Source organism: Strix aluco, chromosome 1 (genome assembly GCF_031877795.1).
Source record: "Strix aluco isolate bStrAlu1 chromosome 1, bStrAlu1.hap1, whole genome shotgun sequence".
Lineage (NCBI taxonomy): Eukaryota > Metazoa > Chordata > Aves > Strigiformes > Strigidae > Strix > Strix aluco.
This window is the reverse complement of record NC_133931.1, coordinates 141,748,990-141,776,137: the sequence shown is the minus strand read 5'-3', so window position 1 is coordinate 141,776,137 and position 27,148 is coordinate 141,748,990. Positions and strand designations below refer to the sequence as shown.

Below are 27,148 nucleotides of genomic sequence, written 5' to 3'. Positions count from 1 at the left end.
GATTGAAATTCTACTCTCAACACCAAAAATACTGTAAAAGTAACACATACCATAGAAATCTTTAAGAAAGGTGTTAGTTATCTAAGAAAATACAAACATGATTTCTTAAACAAATAGCAAATAAATACAATAGAAAATTAGAAGCTTGGAAGAGTCTCAGATGACATATGACATCAGTGGCAGACCAAAAGCCAGCTCTTAATCCCATCCTTTAACAAGAATACCATAGAGATACTCTGTGCTTTTTAACGGTCATTGCTTTGCTAGCACCTCTGCCAAGCTCTCTCTACAACCCAGAGCAAAGTTAGTACTTGTGCATGGCCCATCACAGTCACAGCCCCAAACATGCTCGGTGTCTCAAAGTTTCTCGTTGTTTCAGTGGGTGGCAGTGGGGAAGGAGGGAGAGGAGTACATACATGAGGGTGTAGTCTCAATTATCTGTTTAACATGTCACCTCCAGGTGTAAAAATATCTTAGAGCTGTCAAATAGCTATGTATCTTCAGTGACCCTCTTCCCACCCCCAACCCACTTCACTGATTCCTTTCAAACTTTCATAAAGATCAAAATGAATATATGCCATTTCCTGGGAGGAACCTTTGCATGTGCTTCATCTCTTAAACATGCTAAAAATCCCATCAGACAAATGATGGGAAGCATGGGGAAGAGGTGAATCTTGAGGCAGAAAGAATAAATTCGTGGAGAACTGCTGCAGCTGTACTTCAAGAGAGATCAGCTCTGAGCCAGTGTTGTCTGCTCTCATTATTTAAAGAGCTCACATTATGTTCTCTGCCTACCTCTCAATGGGATTTACCACTGACTGAGAGCATCAGTTGAACAAACAGGAATCCCAAATTCATCTACAGCATTTTTTACATAGCTAAGGCAAATTTCACTGAAGGGTAGAAATCATGTTAGCTGCTATTTGCTAATAAAGTCCCCCAGAACAGTCACCCTGAATGGTGTGCTCCAGAAATGCCCCACAGCAATGACAGAAGCACTACAGGTAGTGACTGGTGGAGATTTCACTGACACTTAGATGTCAACACAGGCCAGCAAAGGTTTCCAGCAGCATGCAAGGGGAAGAAGTGATAGCTAGTAAAACCCATTGTCCACTCATGTGCAACCACAGATACATGGGAAAATTTCTCTCCCTACGCATGCATGCACACTAAGAGAGACAGTAAAAAAGAGCAGGCATTGAAAAAAGGTTATTTTATTTTTGCAACAAAGTGTATATTGTCATGTAATTTCCAGTAACTATCTTGTGCCTGCTCCCTCCCTTTTAAGTACTGATTCAAGAACGAACCTGCAGCTAATTTTGAGGTTGGAGTTCATTTGTTTTCACATCAATGCAATTAATTTCCACTGGAAAATGCATCTCAGGCATTCAATCAAAATAGGCCTAAAATAATTCTGAAAAGCTCATCTGTCTCCAATCTATATAATGTTTTAAAAATTGGATGCATGCCCTGCAATAACATTGCACTTCACAAAGCTTAAAGCTCTAAACTTGAGGGTATCAGTTACATTGAAACTGTAGTAAATTAAAACATCCAGTTTCTGGTTTGCATTGATTTATAAATATCGACAAAACTACTATTGCAGTCATTACCACTTTGGGTGCTCAGAGTTGAATTTTCAACAGTTCAGGGTTATTTTCATTCTTATTGTGGCTACAGTAGCCTTTCAAGTTATAGATCAAATTCCAGATAATATGTAAATCTTAAATCTTAGTTTTAAAGACATGCATACAAACCAGTCAATACTTGTAATAAAAAGCAGCAAGTCTAAGTGGTCAGTAACATCAGATACCGAGCACATTTTTTCTAGACTCTCCAGCTTAAAGCAGTAAGGATACTTACTATTACAAAATGTTTTAATAGAAGCAAGTGGAAATGGCATAAAATATGAAAAGGCAAATATCTCTAGGTTTTTTTTTACTGGGCATTTGCTGTTCTTTTTTGAACCGTTCTTTGGAATGAGAGAATCAGAAGCATATTCAAAGCTTTTCTCCTAAACAGCTCTGCATGTTAGTCTACCTGCTGACCTTCAAAATGTGCTTGCTTATGAGCAAAATATCACTGAGGAAATATAAACCTGAAAAATAAAGAGAGCTCACGAGCTGTAACCCAGTTAACACAATAATTTGAGAAAACAATAAGAAAAGCATGAACATATCAACAGCAATAGAGCCAATTCTCAATGGTGTACAGCATGCAGCTTTGCCAAAGACAATGGATTTAAACCAACTGGGAATCTCACTCATACGCACATATGCACACACACTCCATAAACACACAGTACATAACATGCATTACATCTAGTTGTAAAACAAGCTTTGACAGTGATCTATGTCTCATGCTTCAAAAGAAAACAAAAATCCCCACCCCACACCTTGACATCTGTGGACTACTACCGAGTAATTTCTCCTGACCCCTGGTGGTGATTAGTTCAGGAAGCCAAGCAGGAGGATCACCATAGTACTCACAGCATTTCTCCTGAAAGCCCTGGCCAAATTCTACCCTTGCTGCTCTTCTTGATACCATAACTGAAGTCAATATGCTGATCTACAATCCAGCTTTCCACTATTCTTTGCATTCATCGTATTTGCCTTGTGCAGCACATACAATACAGTTGAGAAAGACAAGGAGAAGTTGATCCTACTGTGGCAGATGTTCTTTTGGGCATGATGCTCTTGCCATTGAAGTTCACAGGAGTGCTGCTAATACAGTCATTTAGAACAGAATCCGACCCATAAAGATGTATGACACCTATGAAGATATTTTCCTAAATTATACCCTGAAATGCTGACTTACATGTGTTAATGATACACTACATCACACTAAGAAAAAAGGTTTATTTTACATCTTCACCTTCCAATTTGTACTGATGTTTCTGGTTTAGTGTTTCACAGCTGTTTGGGTTTTTTTTAATTTTATTTTTGTCTTGAGAGACATGTTGTCTTAAGAAGGAAACATTCTCCCAAACCAGAAGTTTGTGTTGAAGATTAAGACAGCATCCACTGCACAAATTTAGAATAAAGGGCTTAATGGTCAGTAGGCAGTCATGCAAAAGCTCAGTTCATTCTGTCAACTTCCAAGAGTCTGCAGTATGAACTAACACAGTTAAATTTTTTTTCTGATTCCTTATTTCATGTCTTTAACATGAACATAAGTGTTCACACATACTCCATGAATAGTTTTGGTTTGCATTGTTTCTTTTGTCCTCTACTTTCCCTTTGAGAACTGACACTGAAACAGTGCTTTCTGCCATGCCAGGGGAAGTAATATAGCAGCATTACGATCAGCAGAGTCAAAAACCAAACAAGGTGAACTTTGAAACTCTGAGGATACTGGGTAACTTTAAGATTTTGCACCTCACAGTTATCAGTATTACAATTCAGCAAGGAGGAATCATCTTTGTATAAAACAGTTTAAAAAGTCCACGCTGACCAGGCTAGAAGGACCTCTCTAGCTGCATTTGAACGGTTGACATAATGCCACTCATCTAGACATGGCCCAAGTCAACAGTAGACATGAAGGTCTGAAAACAGTCCTTCCAGGAACATGAACGCCGTTTCAACTCACAGTGACTGCCCGATGATGCAAAACTGAACTCCAAAGTACCACTTTTCAGCGAAGTGCCACTATAGCCATTGGAATCAAGAGCAGCATTTGCATTAAGAGTTTCCAGATTTAAACTGTGGGAACGGGTACCCTGGAGTTGTCAGTGGAAGGCCTCTGACAATGTAATTTGTTTCTCCTGCTGGCCTGACAAAGTCAGAGCATGCTGACATTCAACAAACATTAGCTGGTTTTGTGGGTTTTCTTCTTTCTTTTTTTTTTAGAAACTGGTTGGTTGGAGCTGTTGGGAGGGCAGAGGAAAAGGGCTGTCAGCTGAGGAAGGGGAAGAGGCAGAAGAGAGAGAATGGAAAGGAGAAGACGTGCCCTTTACTAGATGTCTCCTATAAAATAAGCAAAGTTTTTGTCACACACATACCCTGAGACACGCCAATACAGTGCAGGTGAACATGTAAAAAAATGTTAACTTTACCTAAACAATGAAGTGGCAGCTCCACTCAGTTTACAATAACATCAGATCTATTTGATTTGGCCCACAGGGAGCCAGACATTTGACTGATCTGGTTAAAATATCTCAACAGTCACATAAATAGGCCCGGTCAAAGCCTGTTGCATCACCTGCATTTATTTTTTACTGTTAATATTTAGGAATGGAAGAAAGATACAGATCTGTGCTCTATACACTTGCCATCTCCAACAGCATGATCTCAGCTCAGAGAGCAGCAGGAATTTGCACAGCAGTGAGTATGGCTGATTTCCAGGTGTCGGAAGCCATGGCTTACTCACTCCACTCTGCGTTTTCTGCTGTCGTTCTGTTTTATTTTTTTTAATAGGAAAGGCAAATATGATGAATGTAAAGAATAGTGGCAAAGTCAGATTGCAGGTCAGCATGGTTCTGTTTTTTTTCCCGTGGTCTCTCTATTTTGCGAAGTATGGATTTAGCCCTGGTATTAGCCTACCAGATAACAAGTCCTTAAAATGTCTGATACATAAAATTTGATGAGAAACTGAATGTTTAGGAATAATGATTCAGATGAGTACCTTTTAGATCAACACGGAAATCTGCCTTTATCTCTTTCTCTGTAGCAACAAACCATCTGAATCAACATTACACCTCGTATAAATCTGTCCTGGTCTATGTAGGATATGTAACAAAGGTAATCTGTGTCTGAAGAGAAGAAAATGCAGCAGTATATATGCAAGACACTTTGCATTTGGCAGACACATACAACCAGCTGTTTGTTCTTTAGCTTGTGGCTATACATCTACTGGGACATCCCCCACCCCTGTAAACCTTGCTTAGCTCCTGGTCTTATTTCCACTGTAGATTTAACCCTAAACCATGGATAAGCGTAATGTTTGGGGTTTAAAGTTAAGTGTCATTTAGTATCATTTCTGACATCTCCATACATTATAATGAGCTTCTTTTTCACAGGGGACTTGGGATCTGATTTTAATTTGTGGTAGGGTTATGGTCACAATAAATGTCTATTTCAGATATTCATGAAAAGTCTCTAATGCAAATGGAAATAGAAAGTGGCTGTTTTCTTGTCATTTCAAAGCCATGTATGTAAAACACACAGTACAGATCTGTTCCACATGCAAACCCACTATTGATCCACCATTGCACCCTGGCTCCTGCCCTGGCAGCAGGCACCCCTGTGCCGAATAGTCTCAGCAGGTTTTATAACTTGCATAACGAAAGAACAGGTTATGAAATCATTAGCACCTCAGCTGAGGCTGCCACAGGGATGCCCCTCTGTGTTCGTTGTGAAACGTTTCTTTGGCAGCTGCATCCTAGAAGCATATTTGGATGTTTTTGCTTCAGCATTGCCCCACAGAGTGGGAAGTAAATCAGTATTTTCATGTTCGGAACTTAAGTGGGGGTGTGTGGAAGTCTCTCTGGTTGACCTCTAGGCTAATTCTCTCCATTCACACATGCCTAATTCTAGGCACGAAGATCTCTAGGAAGCCCAGGTGTCTTTAATCACACTCCCAGCCCTACACCTCCAGCACTTCCAAGGACCAGGGCCATGTCTAGGGAGGCTGGAAGAGACGTCAGCTTTGTCAAACACCCCACATTCCAACTCCCCTCATCCTGCAGGCAGCCACTGCTAGTGGTGCTTCAGAGCAGCCCAAATGCAGCTGAGGGCTGCCCTCCCCTCAGCTGGAGTCCTGTCTTGGGGTACAATGCACAGCCCATTGGCACTTTCTCCTCCATAAATGCAAGCTCAGGTGAGACTGGGTCAGTTCAAGCAGCTGAAGCTAAACTTGCTTGCCCCTCCATAGAAGAATCCACATCCCCCAACAAAAAGAAACAAATTCCACTGCTGCTCACTGATGAGGCCTTTGGATGTTCCTTATTCCAACCCTTCTTGCAGGTTCAGAAATATCTGTGAAGCTTGCCTTTGCAAATGAGCAATGTAGCACAACCATGATCCGGCTCGAGGACAATTGGTGGCCCTAAATACCTAAGAATCCAAATCTAAGAAAAGGAAAGTTGTGCAACTTGATGGAAAGCACTAGCAGCAGGTGGGGAGGGGAACTTGTTGGAGGCAGTGAAATTTTACTGGCTTGAGACACCCAGGGATCTGGTCCACTGGTATTTGCAAAACTGAATTTAATCAGTTTTACCAACTGCATGAGATAGAGCAACCAAAGAAAGGACCTGTGCCAGGTTCCTGAGCATTAAATAAAGCTAGATTGCGTTGCTGTCTTTCTGAATCAAAGCACCAGGTCATGATTTAAGTAATTGAGGCGCTGGGGCTTTTTAAAGCAGCATAAGTAAATAGCTAAGCTTAATGTGATATAAAAAGCACCACAACAGAAAGGAGAACTTAATGTAGTAATGAAAATCACTTACCCTTAATCATCCTTGAGACAGTGTTTTTACAACGCTACTTGATTTATTCAACTAGCAAACATGCCTCCTTTGACTTTTCTAATAACAGGCCATCTTAGCCACGCTTGTTGGGATTTGAGTTTGGTTTTTTTTAATCATCATCCCAAGTGCACTATTTAAATGTCTTTGATGCCTTTTCTTTAAAAGAATTTGCTAAGCAATAAATCATATTTATTTGCAAAGAAGACCAAAAAAAATCCCCAAACAACCCAAAACATTACTAGGAAAGTTTGCAAAAATATGAGGTTTGGTCACAGGTGTGTAACCAATGCTGCACATTTCTAGAGCACATTATTTCTTAAAGACTTACTGAAGCCCACATTCATTGCTGCTGACAAGCATGCCACTTAGTGTATGAGGTTGTATGAAGCGTTGTTTGCTGCGTGATTTATGATGGTGCCCTTACACTAAATAGGAAGGACTGTAAACTACCTGTGTTCTGCTGAGCAGCTCCATGCTTCCTCTTGCATGGAAGGGCCTCAGCTTCTGGAAAAGCTGGACAATTTCTCAAGTGAGTACACTCTTGTGACACTGAGGCTAGCCAGACCACAAACTATTTTATTATGTTGTGCAAAAACCTATGTGCAAAAAACCCCTCTTTAATTAAGATAGAGCAACCAGCACTGCGGTTGTAATTACCTTGGACTGCTTTACCCACGGGCATAATGAAATAAAATTGGGCCCTCTATATTTTTGTTTTTAAACTAAGTAAACCCAAATTAATTTATTCAACTCAAACCAGACAGGTTTCTCTTTAAAAGGGAGGCATATATGGTTGGAGGGGCTGGTGCAGGAGGCAGAGTGACATGCAATGATGACTGTGAACTGCAAACTGCTGGCAAAACATTTGGCTTGCCGTTGGTCCGTGGCCAGTATTTTCCTTTGTTAATGAATCCCACATCTTTTCTAAGTTAAGCATTTTTTCTTCTCCCCCCTCATTTTATTTGAAACATATTTTAAATATTTTTGTTTTTATGACGTCGTGGAACATGATACAGCCCCCTCCTAACCCCGAATATGGGAAAATCAATTAAAATTTTGACATTAGGAGCTATGATATAAACATATGGTTCAACTGCTCAGACTCCTTTTTTTTTTTAAGCAACATATCAAGGATCAGTGCAAAAAGAAATAACCAAATGAGAACTCCACATTACTGGATAAAAATGATACCAACTGAAAGTGTATCACAGCCAGAACCTTGCTACTTACCAAACACAAAAAGCCCTGTAAATTTGGCAGGTTTTGACAGACTTCCACTTAGACTTAGCACTACATATTTTTCATTTGTGTTCTTTTCTGAGGAAAATGTCCATTAAAAAAAAAGCCATCCTGAATGCTGCATTTAATAATTAATACATTCTATCTCACCCAAAGGACCTTCATTTTATGACTTAAAGAATGCAGCCTTAAAATGGAGTTTTATGGGCCTCCTCATTAACTTCTGACTCTTCCCTAAACAAAACAGAAGAAAAAATAATCGAGAAATTTCCCATCAGAATAGAAATATGATTTTCAAATGCAATTATCATTTTGGGCATCGAGTCACACCTTCCCTACTGACCACCAGTCCTCAGGGCTATGTGACAACAAAATCCCTTCCAGCTTCCTTTGGTATTTCAAATTATCAAAACCCCAGACAAACAAAATGGTAAGTCACTGAAACTCCAGGGAATACAGGCACCACTCTTTAGGTTGCTATGCACAAGGTTCCCGCTGAAGCAAAAAGAAGCTCTTTCCCAGAGGTCTTGAAAGATTGGAATTGGTGTTACAGGCAGCTTAAGGTGGAGAGTTATTTTTAACCTGTCACTGGCGAGAAAACAAGCTTTTTCAGTCATCTTATATGGACATCTAGTCTCCAATCCTGCAAGCATCTAGCTACATGAATCTACATGCCCTCCTTTATTATTCTTCAGTTTTACAAATCTTGCAAGATTTCTTCAGCCACTGTAACTCATAGCTAGTTCTATGGATGGCAGAGATGATGAAAGTATTAGCAGAGTGCACTGCCAGCCCTGCAACCCACGCTGGGTGAGGACAAAGATACACCGGAAAAAATTAAGTTGCAAAAGCCTTTTCTGCACCAACCCCCTTACTTTTCGTAGCATGAACAGTGCCGTGCTTGTGTTAGAAATGACAGAAAGCTTTTTCTAGAGGCTTCTGATACCAACTCAAACTCCAAAGTTACATGAAGATAGAGACTTCAATTATCTACAGACTATGGGTGAATTAAATGTACTTTATCACAGTGAATTCACTTGCATTGTAACAGATGTGATTTATGCAGAAAATTGCAGCCAAGCTCAAAAGCTAGAGCTGGAGGGGTTTTTTTCCCCAGTCAAATAGAAAACTTACCAAAAGCAGTACTTTCAGGTTCACCAAAATTATTAAATTCACTAATAAATGATATTTTATAAATCTTACAAGTGGAGAAGAATAGATATTTGGAAAAGCAGAGTTTTTTAACATTTCTAAATGTTTCTGTTTGAAATTATATATTGATTTGGAAATTTACCTAGCTCATTTTAAAAAGTTAATATTCTTGTAAACTTAAACATTTTCTTTGCTCTTTTTTATTTGCACAGTATAAATTAGAAATTAAGTCATATTGAGTTAACCTAAATTACTATTTTGAATTTCAGTCACTAAGTCAACAAATTTGTTTTTCACACAGAACTAGTTACCATTACAGGTCACCTGCCAGAAAAACATCAATGACACAAAAGTAACCTTAAATCTGTCAGTTTTTCTTCATTTCCTGTTCTATTAAAAACAACCTAATATTCCAACTCATTCCTCTCTTTCACATCTTCTCTCCTAGATTTTTCCTAACTGATTTTAACAGTTAGGTAAAAACCCTGAACATCAATACCAATGTATTAATGAAAAACAGAACTAACACTGATATTTTCAAAACTACCTTACTTAAAGACTGATTCATTAAATTAACTGGGTAGGAACGTTGTTTTCAAGTCAAAGGGAAAACAGTATATTGTACAGGAAAGTATTGGACTTTTTGTTTTGTTTTCCAAGGGGATTAGCTCTTCCAGCCAGGAAGTTTTTACCACACATCCAGATTCAGTGATTTGCTCCTGGTTGGACAGTGGTACAAAATAATCTTTGACATTTACCGAAGTGTCAGGCACAGCACTTTAAAAGGACAAAGCTTGTCTTTATTACAAGAAAAGAGGATGCAAACAAGGTGAATGCATGACAGTAAAAAACGTGCCAGCAGAGTAGTGAGAGCAAGGCTGTATGCTCTAGGCCTGCACTTTTGAAAACTTCATAAATATGAACAATATCCTTCTCTAAGCCTTTTAGCTCAAGATGAATATAAGAGTCAGCGTCACTGCACAGGCTTTTGTCAGTGAAACTCATGTTCAGTGACTGTTCCTCTGGCTTTATGGTATATTCCATAATAAATTATTAATTTTGCAATAACAAAATAACTGAGCATGCAGAAGGGCAAGACACAATTTTACACGTGATATTAGTGACAACATATTGGATAGTCATTAGTTAATGGACAAATACAAACACAGGATAAGTATACAGGGAGTTCATTGCAAAAAGGCATTAAAGTGCCATTACTTTTATAGTGGGAACAGCTTTTGCTAGCTAAGTTCCTGTAAAACATACCTTTGAGTTTACAGTGATATTAGCAAATGGATCCCTCACATAGTGATGGACAAAGCTTGTCTCCTAGTTTTGCAAAACATGCAGAAATTTACCACGAAGACCCAGAAGTTTTGCTTATTATAGATTAATTCCCCTATTTTTGCAAAAAGAAAAAAAAAAAAGTGATACTTTAAACAGATGACTGGTTTGGAAACACCTCAGAGATGGATTTTCTCATAGCATTTTAAAATTCTCTTGCAATTCTTGGCTATAAGCAGAAAATACAGATGCTTAGTCGAGCAGGGAGCAAAACTTCATACAGCTGTCTATAAACTGAAAAGATATCTGGCTTCATTTTGGCTTATGATTCAGCCAAAAATGGCTGGTTGTCAGGATTCCTGTTTTATCTTTGTGTGTTTATCAGGCATCTCCTAAAACTTAGGTGACTGTTAATTTATAGGGAGAAATCTAGAAAATGAAGCACCTTGAAGTTTATTTCATTCTCTCTCCAGTAGCAGCAATTCAGAGACCACAGTTCCACCTCTTAGATGAGATGCATACATTCTTCTCAAAACAAGGTGGACACAAGCAGGCACCGGATATGCTTTAGATGACATTATGTTCTTATCTCACCATTTGCTTTTCTTATTGCTTTCTCCTCATCAAAATTCTTTGTGCTTCCCCCTCTGTACAGATAGCCAGTGCTGCCATCATTGCCCAGTGCAGGACCAGAGAACAGTTTCAGTCAGAAGGCACCTCTGAAGGTGACCTTGTCCAACCTCCTGCTCCAAGCAGGGCCAAATGGAATATTGAGCAGGCTGCTGTGGGCCTTTCCTCGGCAAAGTGTGAAAATTGCCAGCAACCGAGACTGCACCACCTCTCTGCAGCCTCTTGCTGTGCCTGCCGCACTCCTCCTGTGGGAGCCTTTCTTTCTTTAGGGCCCACGGGAACTTCTCTCGCTGAAACTTTCAACTGTTGTCTTTTGTCTTAATGCTGCAAAGTGGGGCAGACTCTGTCTCCTCTGTAACTACCCCATAAGTAGCTGAAGGCTGCAATTAGATTCCCCATTAGCCATCTCTTCCTAGGCTAAATAAACGCAGTTCCCCTGCTCTCTGCTTCTGCTGATACTCTCTCCTTTCAACCTAGGGAAGATGTCCATAATGGCATCTGTCCTCTGTGCAACTCACCCACCTTCCTCTGCTGCAGTGCCATAAGTCTTCGCAGGCTCGCCCAGGAACATGTGCGCAGCCTTGGGGTGCCCATTTGCTTGGAGTTATTCAACAGTTCAGACAGATTTCACCCTAAACTGCCCAAGACTTTGGCTGGGTGCAGAGATTTTTTTTCTCCCCACAACAGAGATCTAAGTCCTCTGGGGATTGTTTGGGCGAACACAAATATCTGACACTGAGCCAATCAGTTAATTATTATATCTAATGTTTGTCCTATTCGATAATTACTGTGCACAAGAGGCACATGCCAATGCAGATGTGCTGCCGAAATCCAGTGCCCCTGTGCTCAGCGCTGTGTGGGGAAGCAGCAGACTCATACCTTTTCTACATCCAGCTCAATGAGTTCCACATTCCAAAAAGTCCTCCTACTGAGGCATTGCTTCTTTAAAACAAGTCTCCCCAAGATAAAGAACCATCTTTTAAGGGGAAAAAAAGGAGCTATTAGCACTGCTGCTGGCAAGAATTTGTCCCGGGCACCAGGTGACACCAAAGTTTAAAGCAATTATTGAACCTTGTTGGAAACTTTTCAATCAACCACATTTCACTTTTCTAAATAGATCTTTATAAATCCACGCCTTTCCAACTATATGCTTTTTTTTTTTTTCTGTAATATTCGTTTATTTTCTCATTATATTTTTATAAATGTTGCTGGTAGGTTTTGTACTTTTCCTGATGTATGTTGCAGCTCTTTGATAGGGCACTACAAAGTCTTGTCAAAACAGTTTAAACTAAACTAAAAAATGGCTAAATCAATTACTAAAAGGGAATTTGCTACACATTGTTTCTTCATTCAACATATTACAGTATCTACTGAATTGCAGTAGTTGCATCAGGTTTTGTTCTGAATGGAAAAAGTTCCATACTGCACAAGATTAGCCAATAAAAAGCCAAACAAAACACTTAAGTGATGCACAGCAACTCCCCCTTTAACTGTTGTTTAAATTTTTTCCCAAGATTTGAATTCTCATTCTGAAAAAACTTGAAATGGGAGGTACAGCTGATGGGTGCTAATACAGTTTCAATTTCAAAAACAAAGAAACTGTCATCCAAATGTATATACCTACATCACTGCCTTAAGTCATGCAACTTGGAATCTTATTCATGTGATAAATTCTTTCAGTAGGATTCCTTAGGAATAACAGAAGTTAATTTTGCATTACAGCCTCAAATATATTGGGGTGGGTGGGTGTGTGGGGGTGTGACACACGACACTATATACACACGCATGCATACAGAGATTTCTGTGCTAATCTGCACTTTGTGCAGCACATCCCTGTTTCATACCAATGGCCACAAGAGATACTTGTCACACTGGATTCCAATGGCAAGGAATCTGTTGGCTCATGCAAACCATAAACCGAACCTTAATTTCGTCTTTATTTTGATTTTTCAGCCAATCTTATTTCTACATGAATTTACAAAAGAAACTCACTTATTCAAAGTATGTCAGAAAACTAAAAAGTATTCAGAGCAGTGAGAATTCCTGCAGTCCTGTGCATGACAGTACAAGAAAAATACAGCTCACATCCTTAGCTGCAGTGAAAGAAAAGTTCACTTCGATCTGGAAACCAAATGACAACAAAGAACAGTACTGGAACTTTTTTAACATGATACTGAGTGCCCTTAAACTGAGGTCAAGGGAAGATCTACTCTCGTATGTTTTTTCTGTTCTGGTTTTTAAGACTCAGACTGGAAAAAACTGAGTTAAAACTGACATATAAAATTACTGGTGCTGATGGGCTTTTCCAGTGTGGTGAAATATTCTACCGGTATTATTTTTGACAGGGCTTGTGATAACTAGTTGAAATGTAGAGAAAGCATAACAAACTTTTATTACTATTATTTTGCTGCTGCTGCTAATGGGCACAGATTTATCGATCTCCAGAAAATAGCACCCATTTGAACCACATTGCCCATATTCTTTATGGTCATGGAGCAGCACAAGAGCTGTAGATATCTGCAGTAAAACCCTCCATCTTGTTATTTATATGAATACATCTTGTATTCATACTCATAAAAAGCTTTAATATGTTTGACTAATGACTGCAATTTGCAAAACATCCTGTGATGCTCCTGAATGAAAGATATTAAGTTAAAATAAAGACCACCACACAAATACAGCTTGTGCTGCTCTGAGAGACAATTCTCACTCTTGAGTAGTAGTTTTTACCAAGGCAATTTGCTGGTTTTATTATAATGTGCAGAAACCTTTCAGTAAAGTAAAAGTTAGATGTGTTCAGTACAGTTATTCATTTTAACATAGGAACCTGATGCTACAAGGAAACATCAGGACATAAAATAAAGAATGGAAGTGGGGATGGAATAAACAGTGTTCTGTTAAGTAAACGATACTTTCCTGGCTCTGTCAGGATCCAAAAGCCCTAAAAAGCAAAATGTGTGTCACTGGGACTGAAAAATAATTCATGTTATTTGACAATCAGGGCCTTAAAAATGTGTTTGGAGGAAGTGGAAAGGGAAGATGGCAAGCACTGCAACACAGAAATTCCATGCCACATTTATAAACAAACACAAGCACCCACGTAGAGAGGAAATCACCTGTTAATACAGATCCAAGGTTCATCAGTCTCTGGGGTCATTGTGGCTGAAGAAGTAGTTTTTCAGGAGGGCACGTCCCAGAGCTAGAGATGTTGAAAAATACATGGGTGCTCAAAGGAATGAAAAGAGGATAGTTTTACAGATTTTATCCAGGGCCCATCAAGGCAGCACTCCCATTCACTGCAATAAGCTTTGGATCGGGTTCAACACACAAACGTAGTCCTCCCTCATTAGAATTGGCTGGTCACATCGGAAACTCTTTGGGCAAGGTACCCCACCCATAAACAGAGCACTTGGGGAGAGTACGGTAGTAAGCAACAAATAATTTGTCTCTTTGCCAAGATTAGGGGTTGTGTCTCCTACTTGTTCACCCTCTGAGACAATAAAACGAGGGCTATAGTAAGGTAATCTCTCTGAAACAATCTAAGAAGGAATGCCATGTGAGTGAGAAGCAAGAGGACAAGGGTTCCTTCAATTTTGATGTCGAAAGTGGAAGAAATGAGTAAGCGATGGGGTACAGAAAGCCACTAGCACATGAATGCAGAGTTTCCATCAGCTCTCTTCTCTGGGATCATGTAAGTAGGAAGAGGAATAGAAAGGAAATAAAAACGTGAGTGTAGAAAGAGAGTTCCGCTATGGGAACTGCCACATCAGCTAGGTGGAAGACAGAGATATGCAAGTCCCTTTGCAGGAGAAAGAGAGCATAAACACAGTTAAGTGGATATTAATGAATGCTAAACAAGGATGGCAAGCCTGCTCTGAACTTACAAATCACATCCGCATTAATACCAAATGAGTTCATTAAGATTAACATTATTATGATGAGTATCAAAGGGATTAAAAGAGATTATGGCAAATAAGAGAGTCAGATAGGAATGAGATGTAATTACCTTCATATCTGGTTTATCTATAGCTGCAGAGAAAGACCCAACATTCACTTCACACTGGAGGAACCTAACTCACATTTTGATCTGAAGTATAATTTTCGGCAAAGCTGATCTCAACAGTTTGGTCTGAACGCAGCCCAGGCATGTGCAGGATGAACAAAAGAAGGGTGGGAAGGCGAGCAGAGAGAGAGAGGGAGGGGCGGAGGAGGCCCGCTCCTGCCCCAGCACCCTCACCCAAGTGCAGGAGACAACTTGGTCTTCGTACCCCCCATGTCCAAAACATGACATGAGACCAGCCCTGACACAACCTCTGCCCAACACGTGGCCTGCTCTGACCCCAGCACTCACCACGCCAACTCTGAAAACTTCATTGGATGTCACAAATATCAGCCAAGTCTTACAAAAATGTTTAAGGGAAATAGTCTCACTGTAGAACTAGGAAAACTGAAGAATACGGGGGCAGAGAGATCACATTCAGTGAAATAAAAATAAGCTCTCAGATTTTTACCTCTTGCTTTTGTACCGCAACTGCAGAGCCAATTCTTTCGTGCATGCAGAGACCAGCTAAGAAGCACCAAATTATGGCTTAAAATCACACAGCTTATAGAGCAGATATTCTGCCAATGCACACATTCAACAATGCAGGCAGAAATGTTACTTGGGATCTTTGTGGGGAAAATTTACTGGGAGTCTTCCAGCCGGGCTCTGCTCTGAACAGATTGCCTTTCTTCACAGGCCGACTGTGGACAGTCGGCTCTCCAGTGCAAACATCACTTCCCAGCTCTGGTGTGTTTGGCCTCTGGTTTGTTTGACAGGTTACATGTGCTTCTGAATGTATCTTCTGATGCTCATTTTCAGAGTGCTGTTAACGTTTCTCTTGGCTGCTGTTTAAAAATTAGGTCCATAAAGATATCATCCTTCAGTAAGAAAATCCTGTTGCCAGAAGCCTTGGCCTCAAATGTGTTGAGGCTGACTGTCAGCGATGTTGACCTCTGACTATGGAGCTGCAAGTCCACAGGTATACCTGCACACTGGCTCCAAGGTTACGCAGGATGGGCAGCTAGCACTGGAGGAATCCAAAAAGGGCAGCTACTTTCATTTTTTTGCTGTCCAAGATGAATATACATTTCAAAAGCACCTGTGAAGCACAACCAGAGGTGTCCAGCTCTCATCAGGACAGTTATTAATTATATGCTTTGTTTCACATACACACACACACGTGTGCATGCATATAGAATTGACAACTGCAACTTTTTGAAAGGAGCCTTTAAAACTGTTTTTTTCTGTGGTGCTGTGTTGAAATCAGTTAAGTAGCAGAAGTACATTGTAACTTAGAGTTGGAATGCACTTCTGGAAGGCAAGAAGGATTTACATCTTTACACCCTCTACCTAACTTCACCGAGCACGAATCAGCAGGATGAAGAAGATGAAGTTCCTTTGTGAAAGTCACAAGCACAAGGCACGGTCATCAGGCTAAAGTACCCAAATGTTCTCCTTTGCTGCCCTCCTGGCCAGGTGAAATGTTAATAGCTAGTACAAGACAAGTGAGACTCCGATCCCCTGTGAAATGCGACCCAATGCACAAAGACTTCCAGGCCACACTGGACAGTGTATTTTCTATGTGCTTTTGTAAGAGAAATAGCAAGGATGCATTTCTGCAGAGGCAAAGATGAAGCATGCCAGTCTGTCATCCTCTGCCCAGTCAGTATCTTGCCAACATGGCTAGACGCTATCCTAGGACAACACTGACGGACTTTTCCCGCACAAACTCTCCAGCCAGAAAAGGCAGGAAGGGAAAGAGTGAAGAGAAGTCCACCCCAGCATCTGAAGCAGGCAGGCAAAGGGAAGAATCTACTCTGCTTTACTCTGATGGTCCGTGGAGCTGCACTTCCCAACATTTCTAGGAGAAAATATGAGTCAGAAATCCTACGGGAACTCCTGCAGCAGCACAGCTCCCTCCACAACCCACACATCCTCAACAGAGCACTGCGCAATCTAATCCATATGGTATATCTGCACTGCAACATGGGCCAGAGCCGGGTGCGGCCTTACATTAGGCTCTCAAATGATAAAAGTTTGGCACGTGAGCAATTGTTTGTGCTTGAGCAGTTGACTGAGGAGCTTGGAAATCAGGGCATTTAGGAAAAATCTGTGAGTGAAGTCAGGTACGTAACAGCCACACATAAGACACCTTTGCAGAGGGCTACCAGAGGGAAGGGAAGGCAGGAGCTGGTCAGGGGCTCTTGTCTTGTTCAGATGGAGACGGGGAGGTTTTGCCATCACTGCAGAACAACGGTTTGGTATTTTGCTGAGTCAGGCCCCAATATAGGTTGTAAAAAAAAATCACCAAACCCTCAAGAGTGTGTTTAAGGCTATCTTTAGTTAGCCAAGCAAATCTGTGGTCCACTGCTGATCTAGTGAACACCAATACAGTGCTTCCCTCTGAGACAGAAATTCTCTGAAGGGGTCACTTCTGAGAGCAGTATCTTAAGAGCAGACAGCTCTTGACACAAACCTGATGCAGAGCTCCTCCGAGCAGAACAGGTATCCTGAGGACACCAACACACACCTGGTATCTCACATTCATCCCACATCTAAACACAAGCAATGCCTGAGCAGAGGCTCAGTCAGTGTTAAACTCTGTGTGGCCCACCCTAAGGGTAACGTACTCATTGTGAACTTGGGGAAGAGGTACCTTTTCTCCCTCCCACCTAGACCTAGAGGCTGTTAGCTACATGGAAAAAAGACTAAAAGGTTTGTAGAGAGACAGACAGATTTAGTAAGACAAGCACAGTGCTCTGTCCCACAAAGGAGATCCACATGTGCAGATGCCCCAACTCCTGGGTAGTTCTGGAGAGCAGAACCATGACAGGAGGGGATCTGCTGTGCTCAGCGGTCCCAGCAACAGCAAGAGAGCAGTCCATCGAACAAGCAACAAGCCCAGGGCAAGCTAAGGATCAGGATGCTGCTGACAAGCATTAGGGATGAAACGTTCCTCAGGGTGAGCTCTGCAAACTACCTCCCTTAAATGCTTTATTTTCTACAGCAGAGTTCCAACAGTAGGAGCTTTTACTCACTCTGCTAGGCAGAGGCTGAACTGCTCTCTTCGTACAGTTTCAAATTCACCAGCTACACCCGAAGAACCACCCCTTTTTGTCTTTGCCTTTCTTTCTTTTTGCTCTCTCCAGACTTTTTGTGAAAGAGACACCCAGTTTCAAGCCATTTAAAAAATATCAAAAACCCTGGTGGAAAATAATTTGCAGCTGTGATAATATCACATTTTTTAAAATACTGTAATATAGTTTTACTTTTAATAATAAAAGATAAAAAAGGAGAGTCTGTGAATAATTAGAGAGTGCAGTCTGAAGCCAGTTACAGTCACTGCAATTGATAATAAACTTAAAGCCCCTTGACAGCAGGTAAATGCTTTGCAACCCTGACCCCCTTCCTCTCACATTACTTAACAACCCTGCAGTTCCAGCATTACATCACCGTCCAAGCGATTGGTTCCTGCATTTTAACTCTCTCCCTGTCTCCTCCGATTAGGAGCAACACAATGATGGGGCAGGGGGGGAGGAACAACAAACCACCAAACTTCTCTCAAGTTTGCTGTGCTCCTTGTTTGGGTTTGGTTTGGTCGAAAAAGCAGCTTCTGCTGCTAAGAGTCGAGGTTACACGCACCAGAAAACAAACTCTGTCGAAGTGGGAGAGAGAGTGGGAAAGGGGGACCAGGGAGGGGAGGAGAAGAGGAGGAGGAAGGCGGGGGGAGGGGGGGGGGGGGGGGGGGGAAGTATATAGAAATCAGAAAAGGAAAAGAAAATTAAAAACAAACCTCATGGACATCACTGAGCCTGAATTCCCTGCTGAGGTGCAGAACATGAGAGCCCTGGAATGAGTGTATGTAGAACTTGAGCCAAAGCTTAACTAGCCCGAGTGAGTCATATCCTTCCCATTTGATTCCTGTCCAAATGATGATGTAATGCTCTGGCCCTCTCCCTGCTCACTCCCGCTCGCTACACTACCGCCCTCCTCCCCTTTTCTCCTTTTTAGCTCAGTGCTGGTGAAGTCACCATTTAAATCTGGCAGAGCTGAAGCAAAAACTTCAATGTAACCAAAACAGCCCCAGGCCAAGTTCCAGACGTACTGAGACTCGGTGGTGCAATTGCCATTGGAAACGAGTAAACAGAGAAAGAAACAGTGCCGCCTCGGAAGGGCCTGCGCAGCTGCCCGCCGGATCGGATCGCAGGGAAACCCAGCGACGGGGCTGACATGATTGACGGGGGCCGCTCAGAAGATGCTGCACACCAACCCGCATGGACCGGGCTTCGGGATTCTCCGGCCATTGGGAAAGGAGGAGATCGAGCCAGAGACAAGGAGGGCAGTGGAGAAGCCCTGAAGCAGACCCAGCGTGTTTGGGGGAGTCTGGGGAGAGGAATGAGTAGCGCTGCTTTACAGGTTTTGCGTTAGGCTGGAATTTCTCTGCCTTAGCTGCGCAGGGCTGGAATCGAGCCCCGCGTTTTTGAATGATAACTACGGGGCTGTTTCTCTGGTGCGCCTGCAAACACACAGGTGCAAGGCACTTTCCTTCTCCTTTACTTACAAAGTACCAGAAAAGCCCCAAGCCGTACAGCACTGCAAGCTTATGGATTTACACTGTGGTGCTGCTGCTATTGCCTACCCTCTGTTTAAAACAATGGCCTCCTGGTGTTTTATCTCCCAAGTCTGATATTCGTGATTTTTTTAAGGACGGAGAATGTTTCTAAATGGAACTTGTAATAATTTTTCATGTGCACAAGCATAAGCTATTGTGGTGCAAAGCTCTTTGCTGCATCGTATTGCAGTTTCTAAGTCCTCCTGATATTAAATGCTACAGTGACCGTGGCTGAAATACCTCCCGGGATCCCCCACCGAGGGTTTTTTCACTGTTCATCACTCACAATTAATTGTAGTCAACACAGTACAAAACAGCTGCTCCACAAAGAATGCAAAGCCTAAGCAATAATAGTAAGACGTGAAAACGTCTAAGCACACATGCCATCCCTCAGCAATCCAAAGCCTAACAGTTTCAATGTCAGACTGCAGAGATGTAAGCATTAATGGCACCTGAAAACCTGGAGAGGTATTTAAAAGTGACTCTTTATAGATCAATAACTATTTTACAAAGTCACTCACTCCATGTTTCACTGAAGTGAAATTCAGTTTTCCAGCAGTTAATGGACACACCTACCCCCAAAATTCAGAAAACAATTGGAAAACATCAAAGTCAAGGTGTTTTCTTTTCTTCCTTATAATGATGTGGGTTTATGGAAAAGCAATTTCTATTGCCTAGCAGCATTTCACCAAACAGTTTTTTTGGGGGGTGGATTCATTAATTGATCAAAGCAGTGATGCACAAAGATTATTGTAAAGTACCAAAGTCTCTCCTGCTGAGGATATTCTTATGGTTATAAATTATCTTTAGAATATATTTCTATGGATCAACACTGTTCGCTTCAGTCATGGTTTAGTCTTGAACTAAAGTAGTTTCAGTCATGAATTCAGATTGTTTTTGTTTAAGGTATATATGATTTTTACAGACAGAATGAGGAGAAAACCAAGGGTTTATCCTATTTAATTAAAAAAACAGAGTTCTCTGCAGAAGGCTGACCTGCTGGATGACATCCTCAATTGATATTGATGCTGCAGCCACTCAGAGTGACACCTTTATCAAGCAAGGCAGCTCTGAATTAGAGGTGATCAGCCATAATTATTACTGGCGCCACTGAAGCCTGTGGCTTGACAGCATCAGATGTGGTTGTTATAAAGTTTGGTCCATTGTGTCAATGGCCTGTATAACTCATTTATGTCTGAATTACCAGCTATTGATTTTTTGTCTTCTGTAATGTAATAAAATAAAAGTTAGATCATTCCTAAAGCTTTCTTTTAATTCTAGCCTTGCTGATAGTTTCATTTTAAGCTCAGCCCACTTTTCCCTCTCCATTTAAAAAAATATGACTTCTAACCCTTTTTCTGTGCATGTCTAAGAGGTCATCTTCTCTCCCTCCTTCTTTTTATTTTGTCCTCTTACATTTACACTGCTGGATTACAGAGCTTCTGTTCATCCACTCACTGGAATTGCTATAAACTTTGTCATGGGCCCAGGACAGATCCCTGGCTCGGAACAGCTTCAAACGGATGGGGAAGGTAGCTACATCTAGGCACAAACTGAAATCCCCAGGCCCACCTTTGGAAGGAAGGAAGCTGCCACCAAAGAAAAAAACAATTACCCAAGGATATGCATCCATTCCTGCAGCCTTTGTCAGTGAACCAGCCTCTTCTCACTCTTCTGAAAGACCCACCTTCCACCACCCTGTTGTATTCAGATCAAAATGCAACCGAAAAGATGATGCAGGAGCTGCAGCATAGTTCATTGTCCTCCGGAGGTTCAAGCACTTGTCTGGCAACTGTGCTCTTTCCAAAAGAAAACTTTGTTTACCAGAAGCAAGAGCTGACACATTGTCCATCTGTGAGCGTCTTAATCAAAATATTACAGGAGCAACTGCATTTGTATGGCAAATGGCCCTTTTAATTATTATTACCTTCATAGACACAAACTCAGAAGAATTAAACTGCCTTGAAAACAGCCTTTGTCTTACAGAAGGTATTTTCAGGAGTTAGAGCATTTTCAGAAACGAACAAGAAAGATCCAAACAGCCTGAACTGCCGGTCATTTTTAAATTATGTGTTTACACTCAAGTCCCATTTCAAGAAGCAAACTGCTTTAAAACAGAGCTCATGATCCAAAGGAGTTAAAAACTTATTTGTACTTGCTGGTGGGCATACAAAAGGTTCTTTCCAGGCAGGTATTTCCAAGGCCTATTGATTTTTCTTCCCCCTAACAGGAAACACTGTTTTCCCATTTTCCTTCCTGTGACAGACCAGTTAATGATAAAGAATGTCCTGTGCTCAGAGGAAATTCCACTTGCATGCAAGAGCTCCCTCTTTATCTGTTTACTTGTCTGTCTTTTCTTTCTCCCCCCACTCCACCCCCATCCTTAAATTTCCATGTTCAGCCATGCTCAAGAATAGGGCTGTTGTGATGAGAGTTGTGGGATGTTTTAATTCTAATGGGAGCCTTCTTCAAAGTAGCGCCCTGGCCAGCACAGTTATGACTCCAGCTTAGCTGTCTAGTTCAGGAATGCTTGCAACACCCTCCCTGCAGCATGTTTCATCCTTGGGGAAAGGGTGGTGGGGCACACCACAGATGTTTGGTGTAACAGAAACTTGACAAAAATCACTGTTCCTGCTGAAAGTTTCCAGTCTGAACAACCAGAGAGCCCAAATGTCAGAGCGCACTGGGATTATCTCAAAAGCGTATTGTAACAAGGAACTGGGTGTACTAGAGTTGAGATTGTGGATGGACAAATCATCAGTTCTACATGCATTTTAGGTGAGTGTATCACATACTTTCATACCAGCCTTTTGACTGGAAGACTGACTTCTGCCTATTTCGATCAGTGGCCCAAAGCATCGGCAAAGACCCTGTTGATGAAAGCAGTATAGCCTGATTATTTTTTTCTCCGCTACTTGGCTCTTAAAGAGGCTTGATTAAGAAAATATTCTGTAATAATGGTCCTACATTCAGGAAAGTCTCATTTTCATTCTGACATTATTTTTCATTTCTAACCCAAGAGCCTTACAGTCCCTGTGGAATTAAAGAGGCCAGATAATTTCAGGGTTAAATAAGCTTTAATGACTATCACATGTATGGAACCTTAAACCTAGTATTAAAAATTATTTTTTTAAAGTGGCATCTCTTCCTTTTTTAATTTAAAATAACCATCCAGGTGGTTTCCTAAGGATTTCTTTGCAAATTGCTTCCAGTGAACCTTTTCAGTTACAGACCACTGCAAACCCATGTGGTGTTATTCAGTGTTCTGTTCAACTTGGGTGTCCCATGTTTTTGTAGTGGACAGAGGAACTGTCTGCACAAGTGCCTGCACAGGGAGACTGTGAGGTCTGAGCAGGCGAGTTCTCACTAGCAAGGACATGAGAATGTATAGGTCCATCAATTTCAGCAGAACTAAAGTAAGGCAGGGTCAAGAGTGGATTTTTCAAGTTGCTCATAAGATAACAGGACGCATGTTCCCAGGGCACCTGGGTGCTTTGGAAAAAGCCATTCTCCTCTAAGGAGACTCAGATCAAAGTGCTCAGCATTGTGCTATATCAGAGGTAGAGATGTTTTTTCTATGAGCTCTTCAAATTGTTATGAAATAGAATATCTGGAAATATCCTTTGTGAGAACTGCCCCAGATTTCTTGAACATAAGCACTGTAAGAAACTAGATTGGATTAAATCTAAATGAATCCTGGAACAAAGATCTCCCTCTCTCACACATATGCGCTAGTGTGCTGCTAAATTAGAAACACCCTACTGAAAATATTTAAGGAAGAACAACTAGCAAAAGTTTGGGTCCAACAGCTCTGGAGACAGAGATGTGCAATGGGCATGATGGCCAGTAGACTTCCCCACAACATTCTGGCAATGAATCTTAACCCAAATCTTCAAGAACAATCTCAGCATAAGAAATCCTTTCCCAGCAACAGTCCTAAGCATGTTAATGCCACTTGGGATCACGTATTTTGTGCTGCGGACACTCAACCACTAGGAAATGGAATTGCCTACTTATTATATACTCGCCAAATAGCCGTGGGCCAGTGATGAGCGGCTGACCTGGAAGTGAAGAGTTCTGTATCCAATTACGTATCACTGAGTCATCTAGTCTGAGTAGCCAGCTATTTTATTACAGCTGTAAACCACAAATACCTAAGACAAATAATGTAGCAATTTATGCAAAATAATAAATAATGCTTTACATTTTAGTAGAACCTTTCACCCTTAAAGATCCCAAAGCACCTTGCAGGCCAGCCATAAAGTCATGCAATGCAATCACCCTTGACATGGGAGATGGCAGCCAGCCAGCAAACGGCACAGGAGTGCAGAGGGAAGATGTTGACTAAGGACAGCAGTAAACAGCTGCAATTATTTTAAAAATGCCATGTAATCTTTAATGCTCATGCATAATGAACAGGAGGTTCCCTTCCCCCAGTGTGATTCTAATTATTCTAATGGATAATTAGAATGTGCTGGTTGAAAAGTGGAGCCACTGCTATTTTTAGAGTTGCTTGAAGAAGCTTTGCCATCCCTGTACCCTAAATATTTTGACCCCAGATCTCAGATATCTTAATCTTTAGTGTGAAACTCTACAGGCTTTATCTTAAACTCACTTTAAAACTTGTATCACATATAGTCACATCTCAACTCTTGTAACAGGAAAAAGGATCTGGTTCTGACGTTCTTTCCCCATTATGCTTCTAACAGACAGAAAAGTAAGCTGAAATTGCAAAATCTGGATTAAAAAAGCAAACTCATATGCTGTAATTAAGTATGTGCTGTGAAGCACAGTATGGTAAGCACTGAATAATAGTACAGATTAGCACTAAAACAAATTTTAGTCTTTTCCTAAACTGTCTTCTTCATGCATTTTGGTAGCCCTCATCTTTATTTTTCAGCATGATAACAATAATTAATATTATAATAAATTTTTTTTTTTAAAAATGGCAAAGATCTGGAACTCAGTTCCAACTGAAAAGGGAGAGTGCTGGGACTCAGATCACCCTCATTACAGCAGCACAGATTTGTGGTGCTGTATGATAAAAACATACACAAGATAACTTGCTTTTAAAGATACGTCCTCTTTTGCTAGCCAATAGTACAACATTTCCTCCATGAAAATGAACAGCAATAACCAACCACTAGGAAATGTTTGCTGGACTCTTGCTGGACAAACTGATTTAAGCTTTGAAGTTCCATGAATTATGGGTAGCCAAGTAATCCTGCTGGTCCTGGCTCATCCTCCGGCACAGTGTTTACACCATTCAATTGCTATCAGGATGATGAGAATTCATGATTCAAGTGGTACCATTTTTAACTTGGCTCTATCCAAAGATCTGAATTAAATTTACATCCAGCATTATGACACCTAAACTCCAGCCTCTTTTAGTACAGATTAGAATTTTTCAATGTCCTTAAAAACCAAAGTCTGCAGCACAAACTGAGATGCGTCCACAACTAAGGGCCAGCCTGCAATTCTCTATTTGCAGTGACTCCCATTGAAACATAATGTAATGTAAAGTTTCCAGTGTAACAAGGCAGCCATAAGAATTAAAACTCTATTATTGAAAACATAAAGCTATTACATGATTAGACATTTTATTTTAAAACAGGAAAACTATTCTCTTTTTCCTTTTTTTTTTTTTTTAATGGGAGTTAAACAGGAAATCCTAGTTCAGTTTCCTTCATAGTAACTTCTTCAGTCACAGATTCATTATCTGAGAGATCCTTTCTGAAATCAGGCAAGGTCCATCTGCACCCACTTATGTTTTTAGGATTTACATACTATGTTTAGTCCTCCAGTGCTTCTCTTCTGGAAAAGTATGGCTATCTATTATCTCTAAACATATTAAAAACAAACAGATCTCTCACAGACACTCACACAAATCCTTTTAGGACTCTGAAAGGAAAACATCTGCATTTTACTGACGTCAGAATTGCACCACCAGTTTTACTGTAATGATAAATGAAAGAGAAATTATTTCTAACTTCACTTCCACATTCTGTGGTGCAGGATGCTGCTTTACTTTTAACATCAGTTTCTGTGAATCAAAACATACAGCTTTTCCACTCTTGCATAAAAAACCCAAACTCCAGAATAAAAAAATTTAGCTACAAAACGTGCATGCATACTGAAATACCCAGTGGGTAAGTACATATTCCACAGAAACTGTGCCTACTAGATTTACGCGTGGAGCCGTCGTGTGCTTCGATACCCTCTAATGGTAGCCTATTCCTGTCACTGTACAAAACCAAATGGTTGTGCTTGTCTTGCAGCCCATGCTGTAAATTCTGTACCGGAAAAACCAAACTGGCATGCTGGCATCCCCGGTGACTTTTCACATAAGGATAGACGATTAATTTTCTGTTGAAAAATGAACCCCAGTCGGCTCAATTTTAAAAACCCCAACAAACTAGACTTTTAAGTTGTTTAAATTTAAAAAAAAAAAAAAAAGATTTATTATGGAAACAGGATAAACAGGTTAAAACAATGATGACTAACCCATCTGAGAACCTGCAGAGTTCACTTACAGCCCAAGATTCCCTCTAAGTGGACACTTCTGTGAATATAGCTGAATAGTTTTGATACAAAAGAAGCAGCGCCTAGATCAGTTTCCCCACTTAACTGGGATGTGTCCCTTCAGTTTTTAACCTCCTAAACCCTGAGCCTTTACTGTTTCTCTCGTCTCCTCAAAACTTTCCCTTTTTTTTTCTCCTTCTAAGTAGCGTGAACTTAATTTCTTAGGAATTAGAAATTTTCTACTGTCTTCATCCCCCATGTTCAAGCTTTTGTGTGTTAATTATTCTGCATGGAGATGCCAATCTGAATTCAGCTTGAAACCACTTCAGGGCTTATATATTCTTGTAATTGCTTCATAACTGGAACATATGTCTCACCACCCTGCACGTCAATAGTTGCAACATCGCTTTCTCTGGCTTTTACCAATGCAATTTTACCTCTTTCATATCTGTCCAGACTCCTGCTGCAAAGACCTTTTTCCCAACCCTTTGTGTTAAACATGCCAACTCTCTCTGTGTATCCCTTAATCAGCTAAGTCTTTCCTCCTGAAGTTACTGTCTTTCAAGACCCTTCGTAACCAACCTCCCCCCACCTTCCCTAGCATGTTTTCATCAGTATTAAAAGTTAGTTCCAGATCAGTTCACCATGCCAGTCTAATACCTCCCAATGCCTCTGCAAAGCCATCTTCCTGATGCATCGTTAAGAGTACTGGTACCTAGGAAGTGAGCAGACCGCCACAGAAGCTTGCTGCCACTCCATGACCACTTTGCACTATCCATGAGCCCTCCTCCTACATAGCCATTTCCAGATGATGAGCTCCCAGCTTCTTCTTCTAGAAATTTTTATTAGTCCCCCCAGGCACAGCCTCGCATTTTTTAATACTGAATTTCATTCCATTGCCATTACTTCAGTACTCAAAGCTCATCCAGGTTTTTTTTTGGGGGGGGGGGTTGGTTTTTCTTTTTCTTCTCTTTTTTGTATGATATCCAGGTCCTTCTCTGTATTGCCAACATCTCCAAACCCTGCGTCACCAGCAGTACTTGTTATACTTGCATTACCGTCATTAATGAAAATGCTAAGCAAAATCAGGACTCTACTGAATGAACATTGTGTAGCTCCACAAGCAGCCTCCTCCAACCTCACACTTCCCTTTTCAACACCACCCTGTTCTTTCCCCTCCAGCAAACCCCATTTTTAAGCA

The 27,148-nt window shown here is 40.9% G+C and overlaps 1 protein-coding gene across 3 annotated transcripts in view; it reads right to left on the bottom strand.

Annotated features, from left to right (window-relative positions):
• CREB5 (cAMP responsive element binding protein 5) overlaps positions 1-27,148 on the bottom strand; it is a 262,286-nt gene that overhangs the window by 84,977 nt on the left and 150,161 nt on the right. The window contains exons 1-2 of one of the 3 annotated variants that reach the window (XM_074838092.1): positions 18,607-18,626; positions 13,888-13,970 (exon numbers count right to left, since the gene is read on the bottom strand). The exons of 1 other annotated variant lie outside the window; for it this stretch is intronic. In XM_074838092.1, the coding sequence (XP_074694193.1) occupies positions 13,888-13,928 (41 nt within the window). In that variant the 5' untranslated portion in view covers positions 13,929-13,970; positions 18,607-18,626. Of the gene's footprint in view, positions 1-13,887; positions 13,971-18,606; positions 18,627-27,148 lie in introns of those variants that run through there. One more of the 3 variants, XM_074838102.1, reaches the window with a different exon arrangement.